Here is a 13,781-nt window from a genome sequence, read left to right on the forward strand (position 1 = left end):
AACACACAGGATGCAACGCTTTTAAAACCGCACCGCTCCGCATTACCACTAGATGGTGCTGCGCTAAAGGGAATGTCAACAAAACAGTCAGATAGTTCAGCCAAACTTTATTAATAGATTTCAAATCAGCTTTCTGACAACTCCATTCACTCCCAACATGAATAAACAACAGTTTTTTTTAATTTTCTCCCAGGTTAAAGTATTAGTATTTTCGTGACACAGCAATAGCATAATAACGCAAAGATGTGGACTCCAAGGAATTTGAAAGTCTCTACTTGCTCCACACAATCACCATTAATATACAGGGGCGACTGAGCTGCTTTGTTCTGTCGAAAGTCCAGGATGAGTTCTCTGCTTTTGGAGACGTTAAGCGCCAAGTTGTTGAGAGTGCACCACTTGCTGAGTCTGTAGGCCGTCTTATCCCCCCTGTGATCATCCCCACCATTGTTTTATTGTTCGCAAATTTCACAATGATGTTCTCTGGGTGCGTGGGTCTGCAGTTGTGTGTGTAGAGCGAGTAGAGTAGTGGACTAAGTACACAGACTTGGGGTGAGCCAGTGCTAAGCGTTCGGGCAGATGAGAGGTGGCGACCCAGCTGCACATACTGGGGTCGATTGATCAGAAAGTCTCAATCCAGGAGCATCTGGAAGGTGGGACCCCTAGGTTGGCCAACTTGGGGATAAGAATTGGATTGGATTGGATTGGATTGGATTGGATAACTTTATTCATCCCGTATTCGGGAAATTTCGTTGTTCCAGTGGCAAGAGGGTGAGGATGCAGGAATAGCAAAGGCATTTTAGACATGAATAGATAGGTAATAAGTAGGTCAAGAAATAAATACATGAATAAATATATAATTAAATAAGCGTGTTGCTTAGCACATATATACATACATACACATAAATGTAGATGCATGCATACGGTAGGTCTTAACACACAGCCATTTTTTTGTTAAAGAGCCTGACAGCTGATGGGAGGAAGGATCTGCGGAAGCGCTCCTTCCTGCAATGAGGGTGCCGCAGTCTATTGCTAAAGGAGCTTCGGAGGGACTCCACAGACTCATGCAGGGGGTGGGAGGTGCTGTCCATGATGGACATCATCCTGGTCAGCATCCTCCGCTCTCCCACTTCCTCCACAGAGTCCAAAGGACAGCCCAGAACAGAGCTGGCCCTCCTGACCAGCTTATTCAGCCTGTTCCTGTCCCTCTCCGTGCTCCCGCATCCCCAACAAAGCACTGCATAAAACACTGTAGATGCCACCACAGTGTCGTAGAAAGTTCTCAGCAGTGTCCTGCACACTCCAAAGGACCGTAGACTCCTCAGTAGGTAGAGGCGGCTCTGGCCCCTTTTGTACAGGGCATCTGTGTTTGTGGACCAGTCTAGTTTGTTGTTGAGGTGAACACCCAGGTACTTAAAATTCTCCACGATTTCAATGTCTGTACCCTGGATGTTCACCTGAGTGGTCTGTTGAGGATTCCTCCGAAAATCGATGACCATTTCCTTTGTCTTACTGGTGTTGATGTAGAGGTGGTTTTGCCTACACCAGTCAACAAATGCTGTGATGACTCCCCTGTACTCCAGGTCGTTCCCGTCCGTCACTCGTCCAACAATAGCGGTGTCGTCAGAGAACTTCTGGAGGTGGCAGGTGTCTGTATTATGTTTAAAGTCCGATGTGTAGAGGGAGAAGAGGAGTGGAGAGAGCACTGTGCCTTGTGGGGCCCCCGTGCTGCAAGCTACCACATCAGACGTACAGTCCTGGAGTCTCACATATTGTGGTCTGTCAGTGAGGAAGTCGATGATCCATGCGGCTAGGTGGTTCCTTACTCCAGCCTCTTCCAGTTTCCCTCTCAGTAGAACCGGCTGAATGGTGTTGAACGCACTGGAGAGGTCAAAAAACATCATTCTCAGCGTGCTTCCCGCGTTCTCCAGGTGTGAAAGAGACCTGTGCATCAGGTAGGTGGTAGCATCTTCCACACCAATGCCTGGACGATAGGCGAACTGCAGAGGGTCCAGCTCTGCATTCATCAGGGGGCTGAGGTGATTGAGGATGATTCTCTCCAATGTCTTGATCAGGTGAGAGGTTAATGCTACCGGCCTGAAGTGGTTTGGCTCCCTGGGGTACGCAGTCTTAGGAACTGGGACCATGCAGGAAGTTTTCCACTAGGTGGGGACCTTCTGCAGACTGAGGCTGAGGTTGAAAATATGCAGAATCACTATACCAAGCTGATCCGCACACTCTCTCAGTAGTCTGGAGCTGAGGCCGTCTGGACCGGTAGCCTTCCTTGCCTCGATCTTCTTGAGCTGTTTTATCACCTGATCGACAGTAATGCAGAGACCGGTGGAAGAGGGGGAGGAAGAGGAGGAGGAGGAGAACGAGGGGGGAGCGTTGCTTCTGGTCTGGGGGGTCAGGGGAGTGGGGGCAGGACTGAATCTGTTAAAGAACTGATTCAGTTCATTGGCCCACTCCCTGCCACCGGACTCCGGGTCTCTCTCGCTGTTGCCTCCATGGCCCGAAATGGTCCTCAAGCTCCTCCAGACCTCTTTGGTGTTGCCTCTCTGGAGTTGGTTCTCCAGCTTCCTCCTGTAGATGGTCTTTCCCTTCCTTATCTCTCTCTTCAGCTCCTTCTGGACCATTTTCAGGCTCTCTTTCTCCCCAGACCTAAAAGCCCTCTTCTTGTTCAGGAGGGCCCTTAGATCCCTGGTGACCCACGGCTTATTGTTGGAGAAACAACGGACCTTCTTGGAGGGTACAATGTTCTCAACACAGAAGTTAATATAGTCTGTGATGCAGTCGGTCAAGCTGTCAATGTCATTAGCATGTGAATTGCACAGCACCTCCCAGTCAGTGGTCTCAAAACAGTCCCTCAGTACCATGCTGGTCTCCTCGGTCCATCTTTGTATGATCCTCGTGGTAGGTTTTATTTTCCTCACCATAGGGATGTAGGTGGGGATCAGATGGACCAGGTTGTGGTCTGAGCGGCCCAGTGGGGGGAGGGGGACTGAGCTGTATGCCTCCTTTGTGTTGGCATACAGCAGGTCCAGAGTTTTTTGTTCCCTGGTGTGGCACTTCACAAACTGAGTGAAGGTGGGGAGAGTAGAAGCCAAGGGAGCATGGTTAAAATCACCAGAGATAAGAAGGAGAGACTGGGGGTGTGACGTTTGCAGCCGGGACACAGTGGCGTGAAGCAGCTCGCGGGCGACTGTCGCATCGGCCGAGGGACGTATATACGCAGTTATTATGATAATGTGGTGTTAAAGTGACAAGAATCCTGAATTTGATGAACATGATTTGCTTTCACTGGCCACACAAACAATGTGGCGGATCTAGCCCCTACCCTGCATTTTTTATACCCATCTTTAGAACTGGCCGATATGACAAAAATTGTTATTACGATAAAAAATTAAAATTAAAATACGAGTCTATCGAGAACTATCACATCTTTTTTGTGTCAAATGTGAAACTTCAAACTTCTGTGAATAAGTAAATAAATTACTTTCCTCCTTATTCAAATATGAAAGTTACTATGTTACCTTACTTTATAAGAAAAGAGAATATGAAATGTGATTCTAAAAAGTATTTTTATTGTTATGTTGTGCAATAAAGATAAGTCAACTCCCTCCTTACACTATGAAAAGTAAAGAATAAAATCTGCAGAAAATTTGCCTTCAAACCAAAAGTTGCTGTGCAATATGAAATAAATAAAATAATCAACTCCAATCACCTTTGGCAAGCAGATTACTTTCAGCCTCACAAAAAGAAAGATTTACCTCACATTTACAAAAATAAAAAATAAAAAACTTTGGATGAATTTAACCCATTTTAACCCAAAATAAGTTTTAGATTTCTGCAACGCTTTCAGAACATTTACATGAAATGGGTAAACATCTTGATATTAAGTAAGGAAATATTACAGGCTGTCCCCAAATCAGGACAGTGGGTTAAGGACATTTTCAGTTAGTCTTTTAGTGGGTCGGCTTTTATCTCATAATCGCGTATTCAGGCCGTGTTATCGTCTTGCGTTCATGCTCCGTGTTAGCCTCTATTGCTAACATGCTAAAAACACGTTTCCTCGTCATCCTCTTCTTCTGAGTGTTGGTCTGGAACTAGCATTCATCTTGCAACAGTGTTATCTGTGGTGGTCGGGTGGTGTAATTACAGTTTTAAATTATATTTTTTCTTATCGTAGGTTTTTACTATTATCGTTGACAAAAATTATTTCACGAAAGTTATTGTTATCGTTTTATCCCCCAGTTGTACCTACAGTTGTGGTCAAAAGTTTACATACACTTGTGAAGAACCTAATGTCATGGCTCTCTTGAGTTTCCAGTTATTTCTACAACTCTGATTTTTCTCTGAGAGTGATTGGAATAGATACTTACTTCTTTGTCACAAAAACATTCATGAAGTTTGGTTCTTTTGTGACTTTATTATAGGTTAACAGAAAAAGTGATCAAAACTGCTGGGTCAAAAATATACATACAGCAACACGAATTAAAAAATATTTCACGATAATTATCGTTATCGTTTTATCGCCATCTCTGTGTCGGCCCACTGGGCATTAACCGGTACGCCCGATGGCCTGTCCTCCCAGATCAGTAAGTTCAGTGTCATTACTTTTGCTGCCTGTTGTTGGTTTCAGGCAATCCAAGTGATTCAGAAGCTCAAAATTAAAGGGAAGCGTATGAAGAGGAAAAAATTGGCACTGACCAGGCAGAGGAACCGCTTGATGGCCATCCTTATTCCTCCTCAATGTGGGTTGAACCTCTTGTATTTTACTTTTGTCACCACTTTATTAATCAATTGGTACTCAGTTCCTATAAAATACTGTCTCATTAATTTTGCTACAATTCCGGTTATTTAAAAAAATCTACTTTAGTTAGTCCCCCATAAATCAGCAGTTCCAATTACACGGCGGAGAATCTTGAATTCCGCGGCTTGAAAGGTATTTTTCTGCAGGCATAAAAAAAACAACCTAACATGACCAGGGTATCCGAATTAATGATAAGATTATTTTAGATTTTTGAAAAATTACCAAAACACTGCAAAACATAGTGGCTCTAAATGAATAAACATCAATATTGTCTTTGTCACATTCCGTATTTTCATTCCTTATGAAGTGCAATGGGTTTGAGGCAGGAGTGATATTAAGAGAAATTCAAACAAATTGCATTTAGACAGAGCCAAATAATTGAATAAAGTTTCTTTTCTTGTCTATAATCCTTATAAAGCGTGATTTATGGATGATTGTGTGGGTGTGTATGTGGTTATGTTAAGATTCTCACGCTACGTTTGTCCAAACCGTGCATCGTAGAGTTGAAATTTTTTATGGTGGCCAGAAACAGCTGTCGGATCCTAATAGACGAGTGATTGAATTACTTCACCTTCTCTAAGTGTGTAAACTCAATCTTTTATTTGTTAAAGCTGAAAGGAGAGTTGATGTATGAATCATTGTTTTTACACGACGCTGATTGGCCGTAAGGTAGGACACCGTTCCACGTCATTTACAAACATTATTTTTGGAAAAAATTCCAGCGAGTTTCCAGGTGCTCGCCAAAACACTTTTATCTGTCGTCACAGGAAGACTCAGCGAGACATGATGGTGCTGGCCGCGCTGATCCAATTTAGTTGTAAGGTGGGATGCCTTTCCACGTCATTTTCTGAAGAATGTCCGCCAGCGAGTCCTTATTTATATAAACAAAAAGGCTTCCTTCTGGTTGCTCCTCGGGTGTTTACATGGATTGGCGTGGCTAACATTTACTCCACGCTGATCCGACCTGAGCTAGTCGCTTTTCCCTTCATTTGTTCCACATTCATCATGTCCATTTTTTTCCACTTTCATCCTTTATTGCGATCAGCCACTGAGCTTCTCCTTATACAAATTGATTACCAAAACACGTGCAATAACAGCCTGCCCCAAGCTTCGCCGGTCCCTTCTGCTTGTTATGAACTAAAGAAGAAATATAATTTGGATATGATTTTTGTGCTCCAAAAGCAAAGTGCCTTCATTGAAAGACTTATAACTGAAATAAGCACATACCGTATGTACTCGCATATAAGCTGCCTGCCTGCGTGTATAAACCGCACCCTTAAAATTGCCTTAAAATTGTTGAATTTTACAATTTCTCACGTTTAAGCCGCCCCCTGATTCTCAATTTTCACCTCCATATTAATGGTTTTAATACAAATGTGTTACTTTGAAGGGAAAATCTTAAGAAAAATCATTACCCGTGTTATTTCTGAGTTACTGTATGAATCAAAAGCATATTATTAGGGTCAATATAAGTTAATATGCCTGTTTTTTAAAATGCAAAATATCAAATTATTCAATTTGAAAAAAGAATCTTGAAGAGAACCATGCTTTTTAATTACATAAAATACAATTTTCTTACCAAAAGTTTAAGATGTGGCAGCCAAATTGCTTCTAATGTCGAAGTATCTCGATTTTTTTTCCAATGGTTCTTATTACAGTGGTACCTCGTGGTACGACGAAAATTTCGATCGAATAATTCGCTCGCGATACGATTAAAATTTCGAGATGCGACCAAGCCAGGTGGCCATGACATGAGAGGCTGTTTATCATTGTAGCGCACTGTCTTTTTTGCCGCATCTCTTTCGTGTATAACTACTATATCTACGAGGACTGAACGATTTATTCAGACGAGTTTCGACCAGGAAACGCACAACGCGCATGCGCGGACAAAAAGAGGGCTTTCTGGGTAATGAAGTATACTTGTGCACACAACACCCATAGGCAATGGCACCCTTTCTCAGAATAAAACTTCATTACCCACAATCAATACGTGGGTAAGCTCAGCTATTGCATTTCCTGTTATTCTTTCTAAGGAAAGAAGCTCCCGCGATCGCTCATTTAAGCCTATTTCTTGTTGGCAAGTGGTCGTGCGTTATCCTATTGTGACGACATTTGTGTGCATCATTTTCGGAATATTTTGAAGGAAATACAACAACAAACAGTCCATCGATAGCGAACGTGAGGGTGGAGGCGTGGCAAACTGCTAACCCGGAAAACGACGGTAACAAAAGATTAAGACAAAACTAGAATTCAGTTTTGTGTAAAGTTACATTAAACATATGTTTGAGTGTCTGTATATATTTATCCAAGTTAATTTAAATTTGTTTGTTCGTTTACAAGTGCCATGGATAAAGTCCCCCGAACAGCCCCCCCCCCTCCGCCTCCGTGTGTGTCGTTGTCTCTCCCCTCCGCGAAATGCATCTAATTTTCTCTCTATCTATCTATCTATTAAACACATTTTATTACTATTAAACCACTCGTTATTTATTACTTTGTCAATATATGGCGTATTAGAAGAAATAAAACATTTTTTCCAAGCCAATATCCTGTTTTTGGTGTTTTTTTCAGAGGGTTGAAACAAATTAATTTGTTTTCAATTCACTTCAATGGAAAACGTTCGCTCGAGTTATGAAAAGCTCGACATATGATCTCAGTCTCGGAACGGATTACGATCGTATGTCGCGGTACCACTGTACTGCAATAGTTGTCACTTTCGAACAAGAAATAAAAAGAAACAAATCAAAGCGGAATTTTGTTTTATTTCATAATCACAAATGTACAATCATTTCATTTGTGTCCCGGAAGGGAGGGTGTTGTTTGCACATGGACAAATTGAAAAAGGAAGTAACGTAAGCACAACCAGAAAATATGCCCATACCGCTATACGTAGTGTTCACCAAGACTCTGGGTGCAATAATAGCATACACATTACGTAGGTATCAAGGTTTATATTTAACGATCAACCGCAAGACCTTCGATCAACCTTAACTGTTGTAGATGTGCTGTCGTGGCAAACGCTACGGTCATAGCACGTTTAACTACGGTAAGATGGTGTCGCCCCGAGCGAGCAAAAGCAGACACAAGTAAGTGTACTCGCGTCTGAGCAAGCAGTTACTGGAACCGGAGTTTTCTGTCATGAATCGCCTCGGGTGTGCGGTGAAGATGCAGGAAGTAGACGGAAACAGGAGTGCTGGTGCACAAAACTGGGGGTTTTAAAAGAACTAACAGAAAAGCCATACAAACTTAGGACTTTGTAAAAATCACTAAAGAAACAAACCTATCCGGGATAGCACATACGCACACTGACAGGGAGACGACATGATCAAGTGTAAGCACAAGCAAGAAACAGTACTCCGACGCCAACGTCACCAAACATTCTCCTTATATACCTCCCAGGGCTTATCAAATTAACACAAAAGAGCTGGCTCTGAGGGAGGTGGAAACACGCACACACAAACACACACCTCCACCAGAACGTGACATTTTTTCACGTTTCATGCATGATATGGTTTATTTTTTTCCTTGAATTATATTCACAGACATCAAAATACATTTTGTTTAGCGTTTTATCTGTTAATCTTTTCTTCATTTTGAAATAAATGACCATATCAGCCGCATTGTCTTGCGTCATGACGTCGCGGCGCCAGTGCATCATGACGTCACGGTGCCATTTTGTCGTGACGTCATTGTCGTCAACTTGCAGTTTTGTGCGTGTTTTAAGCGCATATAAGCCATACCCTCGATTCAGTCATTTTTTTGCCCGACAAAAGCAGCTTATATGCGAGTAAATACGGTGTATACCGAACTGCCCAATGTTGCGGCTGAAATCAGCGCTGCAATAATCTCTATTGAATGATAACGTTAGCAGTTAAGATCATACAAGAATCTACTGGATGACTAAAGCGCTTCTGAGCAAATATGGTCACAAAGATCTACCAAAGTGTATCTACCGTTGTATGTCTGCATCTGTTGTAACCCTTCCGTTGTAAGTGTTTACTTCTGTTGTTGTAATTTTATCTTCATTGTGTGGCTAATAGCATTTACTTTTTTTCTATTCGCAAAAACATTTGGTTTGCAATTTGTCTGACACAGCAGCCCGTTAGTGCGAGTGTATAGCGTGTCGGCCTCACAGCTCTGGGGTCCTGGGTTCAAATCCAGGTCACGTCCACCATTATGGAGTTTCCATGTTCTCCCCGGCCTGCGTGGGTTTCCTCCGGGTACTCCCACATTCCAAAAACATGCATGGTGGACTTATTGGACACTCTAAATTGCCCCTAGGTATGGGTTTCAGTGTGCATGGTTGTCTCTCTCCTTGTGCCCTGCGATCGGCTGGCCTCCGATTCAGGGTGTCCCCCACCTCTGGCCCGGAGTCCACTGGGATAGGCTCCAGCACCCCCCGCAACCCTAATGACCATAAAGCAGTTCAGAAAATGAGATGAGATGAGAGATTTGTCTGACACACACTAAGTGAGGTGTATGCATGGGGAAAAAATCCATAACAAGCAGAGCCAATGCGAGTTCCAGCAGTCGCGATGAATTTTAGCTCTCGCATAGCAGTTTGGTCGTATGGCACCTTTAATGTCCATTATTTTAGAATCTTTCTTAAAGTGGGCTTCTGTATTGTAGCATGCATTTACTTGAACCCTCTTAGGCAATAAAGTGCACGATGAATATGATTAGCCGTTTGTCGGCGTCAACACAGAAATGTCATTGTAGTAATCTGTGCATGGCTGTCCTTTTTAAATTTATGGCTAGCATACCCATCAACCTCGGCCAATTGCTCCCCGTATTAATGATTGCAAGTCCTCTTATTTAGTGATAATAAACCGTACAAGTGCCACACAGCACATATTTGCTCACATTGGGAACACTTAAAAGTCAAATTTTCTCCAAAATGGACGTAGTCCCCTATCAGTCGGTGCGCCTTTTGTATGCACTAAATTCAAGATTCTGTAGATGTCGCTGTATGACGCTGACAGCTTGACTGTCTGGGTACATTGCTTGCTGACGCGCTGTGTAGAAGGGGAATGCGCATGCGCATATGATGCTTAAAACATAAGAGTATTAGCAGTCGACATTGATGTTTTCGTCTGCTACCAGTGACCGAGATGATCCGGATTAGAGCCTAACCTTCCTCTTACCTCGTTTTGTAATGTCAGCAAGCAATAGACAGAGCCTTCTTTTGCCATAAAAACCCAATAGTGCCTCACAAACTCACTTAACTTGCTTTTTGCTACCTAGCTAGAAATTTGTTTGCATAGAAGCTTTGTGGTCGATTTTTAAAAATTATTTTTAGAATTTGTCAAGTCACACTTGATTAGCCTAAAAAACAAGGGTCTTAACATCAAGTTGGCAAGTAAATAATTTAGCTTCTCACAAATGTAGCCATTTTGTACAAATATACATAATTATTTTGTAGGGAATTACATAAACATTCCCAACTGATACAGTTTTCTTGTCAACAACAGGTGACAGCCACCGTAACACCTGCCAGACAGGTAGTTCAGAAAAAATGGGAGATGATGTCAACAAGATGACCAATCATGCTTACAGAGGTAACAGGTAAGGTTCCTTAACAGCAACTGATGATGTCAAAACCTGCTAACGATAAATAAAACTGGATTGCCTGACCTCAAACAGTGACACCATCATCATCCCGGACACATCTTTGTCTTCTCCCTCACACTCCCATGGGCAGACCACCTCAACCATCACTCCGGCAACCCCATTTGTTGCGTCGACTTGCGCATCTCCAGGGGAACAAGCTCCTCCTCACCCTAGCCCAGTTGCCCTGTCCCCCAACCCACCAAAATCCACACACACCGACTTTGACTGCTCACCAAGAGCGACGAATCAAATCAAGACTGTACCTAACATCTTGTTTCGAAGCAAGAATCATGGCCTTTCCCGCAATGAGACTGGTAAGTCATTAAATGCATGAGTGGAAAAATTCACTTCCTGACACTCACTCCGCCCATGGCGGAGTACACACCTCAGTTGTCCTCTTCTACACAAATGGGTGTGCATATTATACAATTTACTTGTTTTTATGCTAGCCTCTCCCAAATCAATTGGAATGGAAATATATATCCCTGTCAGTGCCACTGAAACATGATTGTACTAGATTTTTATCTTTCTGTAGGCATGACAACTCTATCAAAATAAATAAAATATCCAAAATAAATTTTTGGATTGAATCAGTAAAATGTTTTTTTAATGTAAAAATGCATTTATAAAGAAACAATTTCGGATTGTTAGCACTTCAATCATTGTCTCGAACCCTTAATTTTTTTTCCTGTTTAAGAGCAGATATTCAAAATTTTGATCAGTATTTTACAGGGGTACCTCTACTTAGAAAATTAATCTACTCTAGAAGTATTTTTGTAACTGTAAAACTGGACATATTTTACTTTGAATTAGCATAATTCTTTCCACAGTCTTTAATACCACTCCTGAAACCTAAAACCAAAAAAACGAATAGATAAAAAGATAAGAAAACAAAACAACTCCCTAATAAAGGAAGGTCAAAGGAAGAACTCACCGTCGGGTGGAGGCACTCCTCTATGATAACGGAAGAAGATGAAAAAGTGCCCAGAAAAGGGGCTTTTTGTTGGACCGTCGCGCTCATACTCCGCCGGTGGCTGCTACCCGACCAGGCATCCGCCGGGAGCGCACCATTTTTATGTCGTGTTAGCGGCGTTCCCTCCTATCGGACCCGGTTTCTTTTACCCCTTCATGGGCTAGTTCTAACATCCACCTAGAGCGCGATAACCTGAGTTCCCGCATCATGGAGACGCAGCTTTTTTCTAGCCAATGGAAGGCCAGCGATGTGTTGGAAGGTAGCCAATTTATTCTGACGTTTCGTAACTTGGGTTATCGATAATGGAGACTTTTCATACTGATAGGTTCACCCTTTAGGCATTCCCAAATGCACTCACAAATAAAACAAACATCTGACTCATAACCGGGTTCTTGCAAGAGAGAATCGATCCTCACGTGCCTTTGGACAAGATCATTCTCTCGAATCGATGCCTCTCTTGCTTATTTATTACATAAGATTTACAACATGCATCTCAGTTCTCAAAACAATTGAAGGTCTGCAGGATCTTCCCGAGGGAGGGCTGTGGACAACACTGTCAGAAGTCAAAACAATTGTAAGTCCTCTGGATCTTCCCAAGGGAGTGTTGTGAAACACACTATCAGAAGTCGATGTTTCTCAAAACAATTTTGAGAAGTCCAGCTGGAGAGAGGAGCGATCTTCCCGTTGTTTATCACGGTTGAAAGCAGATGTACTAAAAATGACTTTTTTTAATGTTAATAAGCTAAGTAAATCAAAGTGTTCTTCATTCCAAGCAAATATATAATAAATTTGAGACTAATAACCCTAACACATACCCTGAATATCAAAAAAAAAAATGGGAAAGCAATTCCACAACAACAGTTTTGTACCGGAAAAAGGTAGAGGCGGGATTTAGAGAGAGAGTGCGACACGCAGGCAGAGGCAGCTAGAGCGTGAGGCAGCGAGAAGGCAAGGCAGAAGCAGAGACAGAGCGCAACATGCAGGCAGAGACAGAGGCAGAGACCGAGCGAGAGACAGGCCGAGACAGAGCGCAACACGCAGGCAGAGGCAGAGACAGAGCGCGAGACAGGGAGAGGCAGAGACCGAGAGAGAGAGAGAGAGAGAGAGAGAGAGAGAGAGAGAGAGAGAGAGAGAGAGAGATGCCGAGACAGAGCGCGACACGCAGGCAGAGACAGAGCACGAGACAGGGAGAGACAGAGGCAGAGACCAAGCGAGAGAGAGAGGCCGAGACAGAGCGAGAGAGAGGCAGAGAGAGAGCGAGAGAGAGGTAGAGACAGAGGCAGAGACCAAGCGAGAGAGAGAGGCCGAGACAGAGCGAGAGAGAGGCAGAGAGAGAGCGAGAGAGAGGTAGAGACAGTGAGAGAGAGAGATGCAGAGACAGACGGAGAGAGGCAGAGACAGAGCGAGAGAGAGCGGCAGAGAGTGAGAGAGCGGCAAAGAGCGAGAGAGAAAGAGGCAGAGAGCGAGAGAGAAAGAGGCAGAGAGCGAGAGAGAAAGAGGCAGAGAGCGAGAGAGAAAGAGGCAGAGAGCGAGAGAGAGGGGCAGAGAGCGAGAGAGAGAGGCAGAGAGCAAGAGAAAGGGAGAGGCAGAGAGCGAGAGAAAGGGAGAGGCAGAGAGCGAGAGAAAGGGAGAGGCAGAGAGCAAGAGAGAGAGGCAGAGAGCGAGAGAGCCAGAGAGGCAGAGAGCCAGAGAGGCAGAGAGACAGAGAGAGAGACAGAGAGACAGACAGAGAGACAGAGAGACAGAAAGACAGACAGAGAGAGAGACAGAGAGCGAGAGACAGAGAGCGAGAGACAGAGAGCCAGAGACAGAGAGCCAGAGACAGAGGGCCAGAGACAGAGGGCGAGAGACAGAGGGCAAGAGACAGAGGGCGAGAGACAGAGGGCGAGAGACAGAGGGCGAGAGACAGGGGGCGAGAGACAGGGGGCAAGAGACAGGGGGCGAGAGACAGGGGGCGAGAGACAGGGGGCGAGAGACAGGGGGCGAGAGACAGGGGGCGAGAGACAGGGGGCGAGAGACAGGGGGCGAGAGACAGGGGGCGAGAGACAGAGGGCGAGAGACAGAGGGCGAGAGACAGAGGGCGAGAGACAGAGGGCGAGAGACAGAGGGCGAGAGACAGAGGGCGAGAGACAGAGGGCGAGAGACAGAGGGCGAGAGACAGAGGGCGAGAGACAGAGGGCGAGAGACAGAGGGCGAGAGACAGAGGGCGAGAGACAGAGGGCGAGAGACAGCGGGCGAGAGACAGCGGGCGAGAGATAGAGGGCGAGAGACAGAGACAGACAGAGCGAGCGAGAGACAGAGACAGACAGAGCCAGAGAGAGACAGAGCGAGCGAGAGACAGAGAGCGAGAGACAGAGAGCGAGAGACAGAGAGCGAGAGACAGAGAGCGAG

General features: G+C 44.3%; 2 protein-coding genes across 7 annotated transcripts in view; both read left to right on the forward strand.

Moving 5' to 3' along the window:
- mgaa (MAX dimerization protein MGA a) overlaps positions 1-13,781 on the forward strand; it is a 98,475-nt gene that overhangs the window by 78,955 nt on the left and 5,739 nt on the right. For 3 of the 6 annotated variants that reach the window (XM_077620961.1, XM_077620960.1, XM_077620962.1), the window contains 3 exons: positions 4,640-4,751; positions 10,279-10,372; positions 10,451-10,731. In XM_077620961.1, coding sequence (XP_077477087.1) covers positions 4,640-4,751; positions 10,279-10,372; positions 10,451-10,731 — 487 coding nt within the window. Of the gene's footprint in view, positions 1-4,639; positions 4,752-5,421; positions 5,633-10,278; positions 10,373-10,450; positions 10,732-13,781 lie in introns of those variants that run through there. The other 3 variants (XR_013305186.1, XR_013305185.1, XM_077620964.1) reach the window with 3 other exon arrangements.
- LOC144090073 (uncharacterized) overlaps positions 11,624-13,781 on the forward strand; it is a 4,693-nt gene continuing 2,535 nt past the window's right edge. Inside the window, exons 1-2 of the mRNA XM_077621389.1 lie at positions 11,624-11,649; positions 12,332-13,288. Coding sequence (XP_077477515.1) covers positions 11,624-11,649; positions 12,332-13,288 — 983 coding nt within the window. The remainder of the gene's footprint in view (positions 11,650-12,331; positions 13,289-13,781) is intronic.

This window comes from Stigmatopora argus, chromosome 15 (assembly GCF_051989625.1).
Source record: "Stigmatopora argus isolate UIUO_Sarg chromosome 15, RoL_Sarg_1.0, whole genome shotgun sequence".
Taxonomy (NCBI): domain Eukaryota; kingdom Metazoa; phylum Chordata; class Actinopteri; order Syngnathiformes; family Syngnathidae; genus Stigmatopora; species Stigmatopora argus.